This window comes from Lissotriton helveticus, chromosome 3_1, assembly GCF_964261635.1.
Source record: "Lissotriton helveticus chromosome 3_1, aLisHel1.1, whole genome shotgun sequence".
NCBI lineage: Eukaryota > Metazoa > Chordata > Amphibia > Caudata > Salamandridae > Lissotriton > Lissotriton helveticus.
The window spans coordinates 321,769,191-321,783,023 of record NC_136061.1 but is presented as its reverse complement, the minus strand read 5'-3'; the positions used below and the strand labels follow the sequence as shown (position 1 = coordinate 321,783,023).

Sequence of the window (13,833 nt, the reverse complement as noted above, 5' to 3'; positions counted from 1 at the left end):
GTCACGGAGATGGGTGCGATAATAGAGTCTGCTTTGTTGAAAATGTGGTGGGGACATGGGTCGGTTGGTGATCCTGAGTGGATGGAGTTCATCAGACGGATGGTGTCTTCAGTCGTGATTGGGTTCCAGGTGAAAAGGTTGTGAGAGTGTTGTTTGGGTTCGGAGGTGGGTGGAGTGGGTTGTTCTTCGGACAGGTTATCAAAGCTGTTATGAATGTCGGCGATTTTGTTGTGGAAGAAAGAGGATAGAGAGTCGCAGAGGTCTTGGGAGGGAGTGATGTCGTTGGTGCCGGCGGTGGGGTTGGTAAATTCTTTGACGATGTTGAATAGTTCCTTGCTGTTGTGGGTGTTGTTGTCGAGTCTATCCTTGAGTGCTGATTTTTTGGTGGATCGGATCAATTGGTGGTGTTTGCGAGTGGCGTCCTTGAAGGTGGTGAGGTTGTTGGTGGGTGGGTTTTTTCTCCAAGTTTTCTCGAGGGTACGACATAGCTTCTTGGATTTCTTAAGGTCATCGTTGAACCAGGGGGCCTTTTTGTTACCTTGTTTGATCTGGTGGTTTTTCAGGGGCGCTAGTTCGTCAGCGCTGTGGGTGATCCATTGTGTGAGTTTGGTGGCAGCTTGGTTTGGGTACGATGGTATGGTGGGGGGTTTTTGGTTGAGCGAAGTGAAGAGTTGGTCGGTGGTGATTTTGTTCCAGTTTCTTCGAGGAATTGGTTGTGGCGGGATGTGGGTCGTGGTCTTTTTGTAGCTGAAGTGAACGCAGCTGTGGTCTGTCCAATGGAGAGCTGTGGTGTGATCGAAGGAGATGTGTTTGCTGGAGGTGAAGATAGGGTCGAGCGTGTGTCCAGCTAAGTGGGTGGGGGTGTCAACAAGTTGTTTGAGTCCGAGATTGGCCAGGTTGTCCAGAAGGGTGTTGGTGTTGCTGTCATTAATTTTTTCCAAGTGGAAGTTGAGGTCTCCCAGTAGAATGTAGTTCTCGGAGGTGAGGGTATGTGGGCTGATGAAGTCAGTGATGTCTTCATGAATTGTGTGCGAGTTCCTGGTGGTCTGTAGATGAGGGTGCCTCTGAGTGTGGTCCTGGGGTCGGTGTGGATCTGGAAGTGGAGGTGTTCGGCAGTCGCGAGGTTGTCGTCAGATCTGGTCGTGATTCGGATGGTGTTCTTATGAACGATGGCAATGCCTCCTCCTGTTTGGTTGGTGCGGTCTTTTCGGATGATCTTGTAAGCGTCCGGGATGGCAATGGCGATGTCGGGCGCTGATGAGGCGTTCATCCAGGTTTCTGTAAGGAAGGCGACATCCGGTGATGTGGTGTTGAGTAGGTCCCAGAGTTCAGTGGCGTGTTTGTGGACCGAGCGGGTGTTCAGCAGGATACACTTCAGTTGGTTACAGTCGGAGATGTTTTTGGAGGGGGGTTTGGTGTGGATCTTGGTACTGGTGAATTTGCAGGGGTGGCAGGCCAAAGGTCCATGGGTGTGTCCAGGGGTAGCTACGCAGCATTGTGGATTGCGTCCGGGGTTAAGGGCAAGGAGAGTAGCGGCGGCATACGTTAAGCGAGTGGAGGGGGTATGGCGGGGACCAGGGAGTCTGGCGCTGGGCGCGGTCCAGGCGCGGACGGGCGTAGACGGGCTTACCTTTGGCGCGCCTTCGGCGCGCATGGGGCACGTCCGCTGCGCGTGAAGGCTGCGAGAAAATGTTAAATGTTATGTTAAATTAATTTGTTGAGCGCGCTAACACCATTAGGTTTCTTGGCGCTGTTCGGAGAGAGCAGAGAGAGACAGAACTAACATAACAGAAAAGCAAAATGCATCTGTCATATGAGGATGGTGGAGAGGGGAGGGGCGAGGGAGGGTCAGCTGGGTGGCAGACATCCTTGAAGTGCCGGAACCTCCAATGCACGCCTTCAAAAAAGCGAGAAACGTCAGAGACATGGTGGTACGATCCTTGCTTGAAACTCCACAGGCACCCACGATCCAGAGCCTATGGAAGTTACCGGAAATTGTTGGACACTTCAAATGCACCTCCTGCAAAGCATGCCCTATGTGCTGGGAGACCAAACAAATTCAATACAACAACTTCACTATCAATCTCAAGTCGCTGACTAATTGCAACACCAGTGGAGTGATCTACGCAATTCTGTGCCCCTGTGACCTCATGTATATAGGTCAAACTATACAAAAGGTTAAAAACCGTATTTTTCAGCACTGCAGCAGAATCCGTTGCTCCACAATCGGGGCCCCTCTGGTGGAACATTTCAAAGAAAGGAATCATACACCTGAATCTCTACGCTGGCTAGTGATAGAGAAAGTCTGCCTGGGACAACGGGGAGGCAACCTGACCTCCATCCTTAACACCAGAGAATGCAAGTGGATGCAAAAATTTCAAACCATAAGGAGAGGACTGAATGAACTCGAGGCGAATTTTTCTCAGATGGCCAGTTTATGTCCAGAATGAACACTCTGTGTCATCATAGACTCTGAATTCCTTCACACAGCCATCTCCGCCACATAAATTACCCTCCAGTGCACTAGCTGAATAGTGGTTACTTATGCTATTTTACATAAATCTTACTACAATCTATGGCTTTTTAAATTGCTCTAGGTCTTTTGCTACGACCTCTCACACGCGAGTAGTCACACCATTACCTGTATATTCATGAACGATCACTTAATTCTGTTGTGAAGGCCATGCCCAATCCACCACCGCCCTCTCAATGTACCAAAACTATTCATACTTGAATGTGTTCTGATTCTGGACATTTGCGATTTTATAAGATACATTGTTTGAAGTTGCATTTTTTAACGTACCTCTTAACCACAATGAGGGTCCATATGTTATTGTTCAAACCTTGCTTTGTCTAAATCTCGATATGGTATGAGGCCATAGGCAATAATCGTTTGTATACAAGTGCTCTATAATACATTACAAATTTATGTGTGCAATTATGACTGCTCGACTAATCCTATTTTGTGTCAAAACGACTGCCATTAATTGAAACAACACGGGGCTGGTTTTAGGCTATCTACTGTGACAACCGATCTAGGTTTTTACAGATCCCCCCTTGCAGTCCTCATTTCCAACTCAATCCAGAGTAGACGCTCCCTTGATTTTCAGAATGGTTCCGCCCTACCTCCGCGCTGATTGGCTGTCTGAGACGAGCCCTTTTTTCGCCTTACCGGCATCCAGCGGCTGCACCGCGAGTCTTCACTCGGATGCAACGCGCAGCTGGAACGGGAATCTACCCAGTGCGGTCCCGTCCTAAGGTGAGATTATAACCCCTCCTGCCTGACCATATAACTAACTCTTCTCGCAAACTTTGTCTGCCAATCTGTGCCCTTGCCCGGCATGCCTCAATGCGCTACCTTTCTTTTCTCACAGCTAAGGAGCACTTAAGGTCCCCGTGAATGAGGGACTTGCCCACAGCGTTTTCCGGTACTATGTCTAGTAGTACAACGTAAAAGTAAGTCCCGGCCTGTTCGACCACTCACCCTCTGGCAGTTTGTTCGTAACTAGCACCCTGACGCCGATTTTTAATTTATTATTTTTTCAGATAAACTTTGGGAGCTGTACCATGGCCCCGTTTTAGACGGCACAGACGTCGACCGTCTATTGATGTAGGTAATACCACATCCCCGGTCTCTCAAACCCCTTTGTAAATAAACGCACAATCACTGATACATACTAAATCAAGTGTTTACCTTGCCCCCTAGGCTCTCCCCCCCTTTCCTGATGAAGACCCCAACATGAGGCTGAAAGCAACCCTTTAGCGTAATCCAGGGGTCGAAACGTAGAACTACGCTTTGCTTACTTCACACCATAGGACTGAAAAAAGAGATTGTGTCTCGCCCTCTATGTGTGATGATTGTTTGGAACCTTTGCTAATTGATTTGAGTGTAAAGGCTTCTTAATTGCGAAATGATGCCACTAAAATGTCACCACACCTTTACCGTGTCCCACTCACTTCACTCACCCCTTCCCCTCTCACTGAGAGCACTGTTTTGAATTTTCGAATGTAATGAATTTACAATTACATGTCTACTATGTCGTTATAATGAACCTTTGGCTGCAATTTGATTGAAACTTTGCGTAAATAAATGCCAAAATACTTCGAATTGAATTGTCTAAATTAATGAGGAACATATTCTTAACGAAGTTGTTGATTGTGTGAACATTGAACATTAAATAATTGGCTTTCTATAAGCCCAATTGAAATTCTTCAACTCTGACCAACCCCATTTTTTGTAATGTTGCACTGACCCAGGTCTGGAGTTCGTAAGGGCTAACCCCTTTTTTGTACTCACACAGCTGGGAGGCGGGGGCGGGGCGGATAGCCGGGCTGGGAGGCACAACAGACAACAAATAAAATGGCAGCGAGCCAAAAGGCAATCAGGGCGATATTGGGGCACAGGCAAAGCAATGGTACAGAGATCGCTAGATAAATCTGCACAATTCGGTGTAAATCGGCAATCAGGCAAAGGACAACAGCACTGGACAACAATAAGCAAACTAAGCGCAGTCTGGCGGCACAACGCTCCTAATAATCCAATTAATCTTTAGTAGCGCGAGAATGCGACAATGCTTGCAGTTCACAGAGATCAGCTTTCGTGTAATCAGCAATTACAGTGCGAGCAGCGCTACGATATCAGGTCAGGTCAGGTACTGGTCTGGGAGCAGCGTGGGGGAGCGACCGCCTTCGTGGAGCTCAGGACAGTCACAGCGCTTAAAGCGGAAGGTAGGATATAATCTCGTAGTGGGAGGGAGGGTCAGCTGGGAGGCAGGGGCGGGGCGGATAGCCGGGCTGGGAGGCACAACAGACAACAAATAAAATGGCAGCGAGCCAAAAGGCAATCAGGGCGATATTGGGGCACAGGCAAAGCAATGGTACAGAGATCGCTAGATAAATCTGCACAATTCGGCGTAAATCGGCAATCAGGCAAAGTACAACAGCACTGGACAACAATAAGCACAACGCTCCTAATAATCCAATTAATCTTTAGTAGCGCGAGAATGCGACAATGCTTGCAGTTCACAGAGATCAGCTTTCGTGTTATCAGCAATTACAGTGCGAGCAGCGCTACGATACCAGGTCAGGTCAGGTACTGGTCTGGGAGCAGCGTGGGGGAGCGACCGCCTTCGTGGAGCTCAGGACAGTCAGAGTTACTCCTGACGGCGTGGGATCGCATTCAGAACCCTACGCGACTGACTGGTAACTAGGAAGTGTAGTTAGGGGGCGTGTACCCAACGCGAGAGATCAGCACTGTAGAAAGACTCAGGGTTACGGGTCATTGGAAAGGAAGGTAGTCTCTCCCTGATACTGGAGACGTGAAAGATGTATCTCTACTCACGAAAATGGGTACATATGCCAATTAACAGAAATCAAGAAGCATCATCATTGATATATTATTAAAAGAAATTCTTTCGGATAATTAGCGGCGCACTAGCCTCGCACGGCAGTGAAAGCCGCGTGTCCAACAACATAAAAACATTAGCTCAATTTGCCATATTTATGTAAGTATCGATCCGTATACTTAAGGCAATGCTCGTGTAGCGCACCTACCATCACAGGGTGGTGAAGACTACAAAGCATGTATATTAGTGCCATCTCGATCTAAAAACACCTTGTACAACAAAATCTTAATCATTGTTCAATGCACGCAAACATTTACACTGCATATGTCAAGCCAGACATAGATAGAGAGGTTGAGGATACTGCTCAGAGACAGGGAAAGATCATTGAATTACAGGTTGGCTAATTGTACAAAACTTCTTTCTGACTCATTCAGCCCGCTTTGTATTGATTTAAAGGATGTAATCCACTTAAGCTCACGTACATTGAGAATGGATGCGATGTTACCACCCCTGGGACCCAAATTTACATGTTCAAGGACAATCCATTTCAGGCTTTCTGGTGTATGGTCCTTACTCTCACAGTGTTCAACCATGGGCGCTCCAGTTAGTCTGCATCTAATGCGACTACGGTGTTGTAGGAAGCGTGTTTTTACCCGTTGTTGCGTCTGCCCAACATACATCAAATCACATGGACAGATGATGCAATACACGACATTCATGGTATTACAGTTAGTGTGAGCTTTGAGTTTGATCTTATGTTGTTTGAAGATGAATTCTTTGGTCTGAATAGTTTGTGGGCAGGCCTTACATTTCCCACACTTGTAATGTCCCAGAGGGAGACGACCATACACCACTTTCTCAGACTCTTTCTATAGCTCCGGTGAGGAATCTGACCAAACAGGCCCAAGCACATCATACGGGTATCAAGACCCATACCACCCAGCGTATCAACAAATTACTTTTTTAGGACAGGGCACATGGAGACCGCCACGGGGGCGTGGGAACAACTGGAACAGAGGCACCAACAGGGGCCAACAGGGCCCACCAACGGGGTGGGAAAGCAAAAACGGGAGAGGACGAGGAGTGAAACAAGTTTGTTTCCCTCCAGAGGAACACGGGGAGAGGTCAACTCGCCGCAAGAACTACCGATGGTAAGACCTTTGACAACTCCGGTGATCAATCTCTCATCATATACCTTACATAAATATGGCAAATTGAGCTAATGTTTTTATATTGTTGGACACGCGGCTTTCACTGCCGTGCGAGGCTAGTGCGCCGCTAATTATCCAAAATAATTTCTTTTAATAATATATCAATGATGATGCTTCTTGATTTCTGTTAATTGGCATATGTACCCATTTTCGTGAGTAGAGATACATCTTTCACGTCTCCAGTATCAGGGAGAGACTACCTTCCTTTCCAATAACCCGTAACCCTGAGTCTTTCTACAGTGCTGATCTCTCACGTTGGGTACACGCCCCATAACTACACTTCCTAGTTACCAGTCAGTCGCGTAGGGTTCTGAACGCGATCATACGCCGTCAGGAGTAACTCTGACTTATCTTACGAGTTCCCCCTTGATTTCCAGATTTATCTGCCGAGCATAGGTGAGTCTCCTCTAACTTAGTTATTCATTTTTGATTCAGTGGTCAGCATTACGAGGTAATAGGTACGTAACGGTAGAACCCCGGGTCTAAGTTAGCTGTTCGCTTTTTTCATTGCAGCATCGAGGTGTACACCGCCCGATTCCAATAGATCCGAGCAGACCCAAGAAAGAAGGTTACAGGTAAATCCCAAGTTAGTATATTTCTATGCAGGCACGGCAGCATGATGTCCAATGGAGGAGGTGTTTTGTAACGCGATCTCCTCTTCCCTTGATTTTTAGACGTTTGAAATTGCAGTTTACCGTGGTTCCGGGGACACCCGACAATGGGGTCCTGGAGGTGAAAAAATATGTGGTATAAAAGAATTCCCTACTGGGGTTATGCACTTATGGAGTAATGGTGATTTTAAGACACAGTTAATAAGGTTAGGTTTCCTTTCACACCGGGTTTGATACATACACGTTGGCCTATCTGTGCTAACACTTTGGTCAGTATGTGGAATTTCTTAAACAATAAACCGAGCGGGCTGCGGCTCGTCTAATGGCTAGATAGGGATCTCTCCAAGAGACCCTCAGTAAAAATTTTGTTTTAAAAAAAAAAATGTCCCCCCCCCAGGAAGTCTGCCCACTCCAACCTTCTGTCCTGATGAAGACCCGCCTTGTAAGGGCAACTTTCCCTACCCATCATAGGGTCGAAACGTAGACTACCTGTCCCTTTTGTGCCAGCTCCTACCCTCAAGCAAGATTAACACAGCTATAATAGTAGACTGGTTTTGGATAATTGTTTGGACTCGCAAGAGCTGTTATGTGTGGCCTCATTATGGGGAACCACCTGAAATATTGTTTAACAAACATAAAAAATTTAATTTAATTGTTTGTCACAAAGAAGAAAACCTTTTTTCACTTCTCACTGAAACCCCCTCACAGCACTCCCACCCCCTTTCCTCTTGCGTTGCGCATGTGGGCACAAATGTATTGAAAAATTGAAAAAATTGATACTTGTAGCGCATAAACCAGTTATAGGTTTGTCGGTACCTTGTGAATAAAAACATCGTACTGTTCTTTGATGCATTATTTTGACTGTTTTATATTTATATGAATTTGTCCTGAATCTATTTACTTCTTCCCAGTCTGGGACCATTCTGTCTATAACGCTCAGCTACCCAGGTCCCACTGACTCTATTTGGGTTAACCCTTTTTCATAACACACATCATTCTGAGTTCAGGCACACTAAATTCGTTTTTCTACCATGTTCCCTGGGTCAGTTAGGATCATACGATGTTATAATCAAACTTCCCATTCTGGCCTATGGGGACAGGTAGCCTTGCAATAGTGAAAAACGAAATTGGCTGTAATTCACTATCAGGAAATGCCACACACATCAGAGCATGTCCTACCTCTTACTTACAATGCACCATGCCCTTGGGCCTACCATAGGGGTGGCTAACATGTACAAAAGGGAAGGTTTAGGGACTGGTAAGTGGGTTCACTTACCAAGTCGACATGGCAGTACTAGACTGCACACAGACTCTGCAATGGCAGGCTTGAGATACACTTTACGAGCTGCTTCTGTGGGTGGCACAATCAGTGCTGCAAGCCCACTAGTAGCATTTGATCTACAGGCCCTGGGCACACATGGTGCACTGTACTAGGGTCTGACAAGCAAATAAAATAAGCCAATCATGGAGTCACTAATGCATTACAACAATTTACAATTGGGAGCACTCGCACTGTGGCACTGAATAGCAGTGGCACAGTGCTCAAAGCATGTAAACCACCAAAAACATATACAAAACAGAGAAGACAACAGTGAAAAATGTAAGGGAGACTCATGACAATGGTACCAGGTCTAACAGTGTGTTTACACATTATGTTACAATGGGGCCCACCATTCAAAGGTGGCCTAAGGCCTACGGCTATTGTTGATTGTTTCTATTTATGAAAGCAAACATATACTAAGGAATCGCTTGTTTTCCACTTCATGATAGTGAGTTTTTTGTTCATATATTCATGTATGTTATACTGTTTTATTTAGGTTTATTTTTCTTTCCTTTATAAGACACCATATATGCATCTTCTGACAATCCACCAGCACATTAATATAAATGGGAGGCCTTGACCTCTCTGAGACTGATGAGTGCACCTGCTCACATCCACTGAGGTAATTTCTCCAAGGATATTGGTTAATATCCTGGCTAAGACTCTCGGAGATGGGGCCTGCCCTTGCCAGCTTTGGGAAATCTGCCCTTACCAAACAGATATGTGATGATGTATTTAATATCTCATGATGGAATACTTTATAAGCACTAATTTTTGTTAGCAGGGACTCAGATTGAAGGGTAATGACTGATATTAGTGGCGGATTCTTTTTATAATTTTTATGCTCTCCATAATGTCTGTTACCACTGTAACTGTGATATTTGCTGAATTGATTTGGTATATGCACTAGTTTGGCTTCTAATAAAAGCCTTTAACAATACCACTAGTCCAGATGTCTTATGATTATGCTGACTCTGGAGAAAGAGTGGGAGGAACCCAGGAAACTGTGCCGATTGTCTCTACCTTATCTCTTCCTACCATGGATCCATTTTCTGGTAAACTTTTGAAGAGGTTAATTGAACATCTGCCTGTTTTCTCCAACTCCAGATGGTAAATTGGTATACATGAACTACCTGGCTGTCAGGGGAAATGTGCAGGGAGTGACAAAAATTATCCTGGCAACACAATAATTTCAATTTACTTGCACAGTTTGTTTTTTATATGATAGCCTTTGAATGAACGGATGAAACACATACTGTACAAGCATCTAAATAATATGCTACTCGCCTAACCATAAGGTGTGTCTCTTTTTTTCTAAAAGTCTATAAAAATAAAGTAGTACTTACTGAACACCGAGATGCAGCACAGACAGGAAGACATAATGCAGAATGCAATTAATTATGTTTGCTGTAATCCCTATGAAGACCTGAGGAACGGTTATTCCCTAAAATGAAGGGAAAAAATGAAATGTGAAAAAAACGACATTGTGATGCTTGCAAAATGTTTAAGATAAAAGATGTCAATTAAGTAGCAAATACCTTTTTTAGGGGTGTGAGTGGAAAATGTTATGGTTTGTGGAGGACGTACAGCTGAAATGTACTATACTTTACTTACGTTAACCCTTTCCGTGCGGGGCTGTTTCCCCTGCTGTCATGGGGGGCGGGGGGCGCGTAGAGCACCACGGTGCTCATGACGAGGTCAGCTCGTCATGAGCTACGGCGCTCCGGTGCTCATGACGAGCTGAGCTCGTCATGGCCACACCCATTCCCATGGAACGTTCAGCACAGCAGAGGAATCAGCCCAGCGTGCGAGCGTTCCACGGAACGGGCGCGGTCATGATGAGCTCAGCTCGTCATGAGCACCGGAGCGCCGTAGCTCATGACGAGCTGACCTCGACATGAGCACCCAAGGGGTTAAAATCAAGCTGGAGGAAATTCTGCTAGAAGATACTAGGGGCCTCTTTTATGAGGCCTTGCATCACTTTTACGCCGCCGGTGCGTCACTTTTAGGACGCCGTTGCATCAAAATCTTGCGCCTGCCTCACAGCAGGTGTAAGACTGATGCAGGCCCTTTCACATGGGGCTTGCCCCATGTGAAAAGACGCATTGCTGGAGTTGCGTCACTTTTGTGACACACTCCAGCAATGCGTCACTTTTGCGCTTACAGATACGTCAGAAATACTGACGTATCTGTAACTCCTTGCGACATGATGCGTCATACATTAAATATGACGCATCAGGAATGTCGCAAGGAGTGCGCACTGAGAAGTGACGCATTGCTGCTTTCACGCAGCGATGCGTCATTTCTCATAAATGAGGCCCTAGGTCCAGATGGACAAAGCATTATTATAGGAGGAAACACTCTGATTCGGAGTTTCCGTCCCCAATGGACCCCTTCTCCTTTGTGAATGTTAAATAAAGGTTTGTTGGGGAGTAGGCTGTGACCCGTGGGACCACTACCAAATCACAAACAAACTTTAAAAAAGTATACCTTTTTTTCTAAACACAGCATTTATTTCCTTTAAAGAAAGTGGGCTACATTTAAACATATCAATGTTATCAAATGCAATCACAGACATGGTGGGTTGCTGACCCTAGCAGGCCACCATCCATGCGAGGGCCCCAGTAGAAGTGTGTGGCTATTTGCAACCTACCTGATTAATATTTATGAGGTAATTTGGATTACAGCGAACTACAAATCAAAATTTTACAGAGCTCCGAATCAATACATAGGTCAGCTCATAAAATTCTTTTCTGGTACAAAAAAAGTTGGTTGCACATTGTAACCAGTATAATTTGTACATCTGGCCCTTAATATTTCCTTTGCACGGCAGTCTTTAATGTCACTGCTCAAATCTAAATTAGACCAATAATAATGCTGATGAATATAATAAATACGATTTAAAAAGGTTTGTTCATGCATAATAAGAATTCGATTGGGAAATATCATGTAAACATGTCTAAAACTCAGAATATATAACTGTCAGATTATTTACAAATTGTTTTTGCATGCGGCTGAGTCACTTATGCATGCCTATGTTTTGTTAGTGACCTTTAAAGTACACCTATCACCTAGCGTTGCCTCCTCTCTGCATCTGAGCTGCGCTGGACATCAGCTAAGTGGTAGCCCTGCAGGGCGTCTTTAAGCTGATTTAGATCCTCTCCCCTAACATGCAACTTTTGCTTGCTAACCCAGCTGCATGCACATCTGTTTAGGCACACAAAAAAAGGGTTAATTTAAAAATATAACACATGCTTGTGTACTATAACTCAGGCTCCACTGAGGAGTGGAAAACCAAAGGCACGTTCTCCCCAAGACAACCACTAAAGACAGAGGCTGTATCATGATGATTTGGTCGGCTCAGAGCCAAGTGACTGTTTTATGTGCCTGCAGGACTTAAATTAAATTCATTTCAATCAATATTTCTCAGAGATTATTTTATATTCAGACAGCGCAGCTCAGAAAGTGAAAGAGGTGAACCTTGCTCACAGTTTCCAAGCTGTATTGTCTGAAAATAAACCACTAACTCATAGAAATATTGGGTCAAATGAATTCGCCTAATGCCCTGCAGGCAAATAAAACAGGCACTTAGCTCTGTACAAGTAAAGCTCATCGTGATTCAGACTCACGGCCAGATGTACAACTGTTTTGTGACTTGCAAAATGGTGGTAAAGCTTTGCGCATGTAAAAGGACCCATATGTGTTGTACGCTAGGTAGTCACAAATACGATTTTGCAATGCTACAGATTACTGAGCAGAAAAAAAATGCAGTCGGATATTTGAGTCCCTTAAATAGTGACTCCCTATTTGCGATTCGCAAATCTACATGAACAGACTAGTCGCAATTAGTGAGTGCACGCAAAATGACCTGTTTGCGCGTGCATTTTACCATGAATCAAAACCAGGTGGTAACAGGGCCCAACCTATTGTAGTCCCGGGGCTCCCTCTTCCTCATGCGCATTTGTCAGGAAGAAGTGGCGAGAAACTAGGAAGAGGGAGCCCCGGGACGCTGCATGTCAGGTAAGTCGTTTTAATTATTTTACAATATTTAAAATCATTTCGAGGGCAATTACAAGAGGGCGGGAGGGAGGCGGGTGGCAGGCAACTTCGCTCCGCAATGGTGTGTGCGTAGTGTTGCCTACTACGCCTACTTTGCGAATCGCGAAGTGGGCAACACTACGCACACTCCGTGGACGGAGCGGAGCGCTACGCCCACTCCTAATCTTTATGTCTGCACTCGAAGTGGATAAAGATAGTACTTGTAAAATCTGTGCACAGAGTACTAAGGCAAACAAAAACAAGATCAGCAAAAGTGGAGGAGGAAGTCAAAAGGTTTGTGGGAAGACCACACTAAGGCTTACAGGTCTAGCATTACATTTTGTAATTTTTAAAGCATAATAAGTACAAACAGTGGGGATGGATTTTCCTTAATGAATCTTTAGCAAATAATTTTAATTCAATGCAATATAAGTGAATGACATATTTATTTCAAAATATAGTTAATAATGCAATGCAACATGCAATAAAGCATTTTTTAATTTTGTTTTACATTCAAAATAAATAAATGAATACAATAAATATATACAATTAAATTATATTGATAGTTAGCATTTTTCCTATACTTTACCATAGTGAGATCTCCACCCCAGGAGCAGAGAATTCTGCCTATGTATAACATGTTACTCATAACCTTACCCCATTAACTTAATTTTAGATTCAATATTTAATTATTTAAATGCATTAAATTAGGTTAACTTATAATTAATGTTTAAATCCCACCAGAAGTAAAATGTGTGTGCCTACTTATACATTACAAATTATAAAAATCAAGTTACATTTTTCAATTTGAAAAGTTTTTAAATATTTCATCATAAAATAATATTTACTTTTCATTTATATATAATTCCATTTGATAAAATATAATATCAAAAGTGAAAATAAATTATTTTTTTACATTATATATGAAGGGGTTCTATTTTAAGTTCCTGCCCTCTGTCTATGGGAGGGTGTTGCAGTACCAATGGTTGGCCATGTGTGGTGCTGGACTTTTCCAGGTCTGAGCTACAATTATTTGGGACCTTTTCGTCTGTAATAACTTTATATTCATTAATTTGGCTTCACCACGTGTTTCAGGAGGTGAAGACATGCAACTCTACACTTTGTAATTTACTGCAAAGTTTAAAAATATTTATACACCTGTAGATTTATTCATGTGAAAATGTACCTTTGTGAGTACACCCCACTGACTCCTACCCTTTGGAAAGGCTCAAAGTACACTTGTATTTGTGTTTTTTAGCGATTAATTGCCTATTTCTGTGTTTAGTGCTTTATAGGACCATATTATG

General features: G+C 44.1%; 1 protein-coding gene across 4 annotated transcripts in view; it reads right to left on the bottom strand.

Moving 5' to 3' along the window:
- The window catches only part of LOC144822416 (multidrug and toxin extrusion protein 2-like), a 1,067,040-nt gene that overhangs the window by 843,766 nt on the left and 209,441 nt on the right, over positions 1-13,833 (bottom strand). For all 4 annotated transcript variants that reach the window (XM_078679900.1, XM_078679899.1, XM_078679901.1 and 1 more), the window contains exon 4: positions 9,835-9,932. In XM_078679900.1, the coding sequence (XP_078536026.1) occupies positions 9,835-9,932 (98 nt within the window). The remainder of the gene's footprint in view (positions 1-9,834; positions 9,933-13,833) is intronic.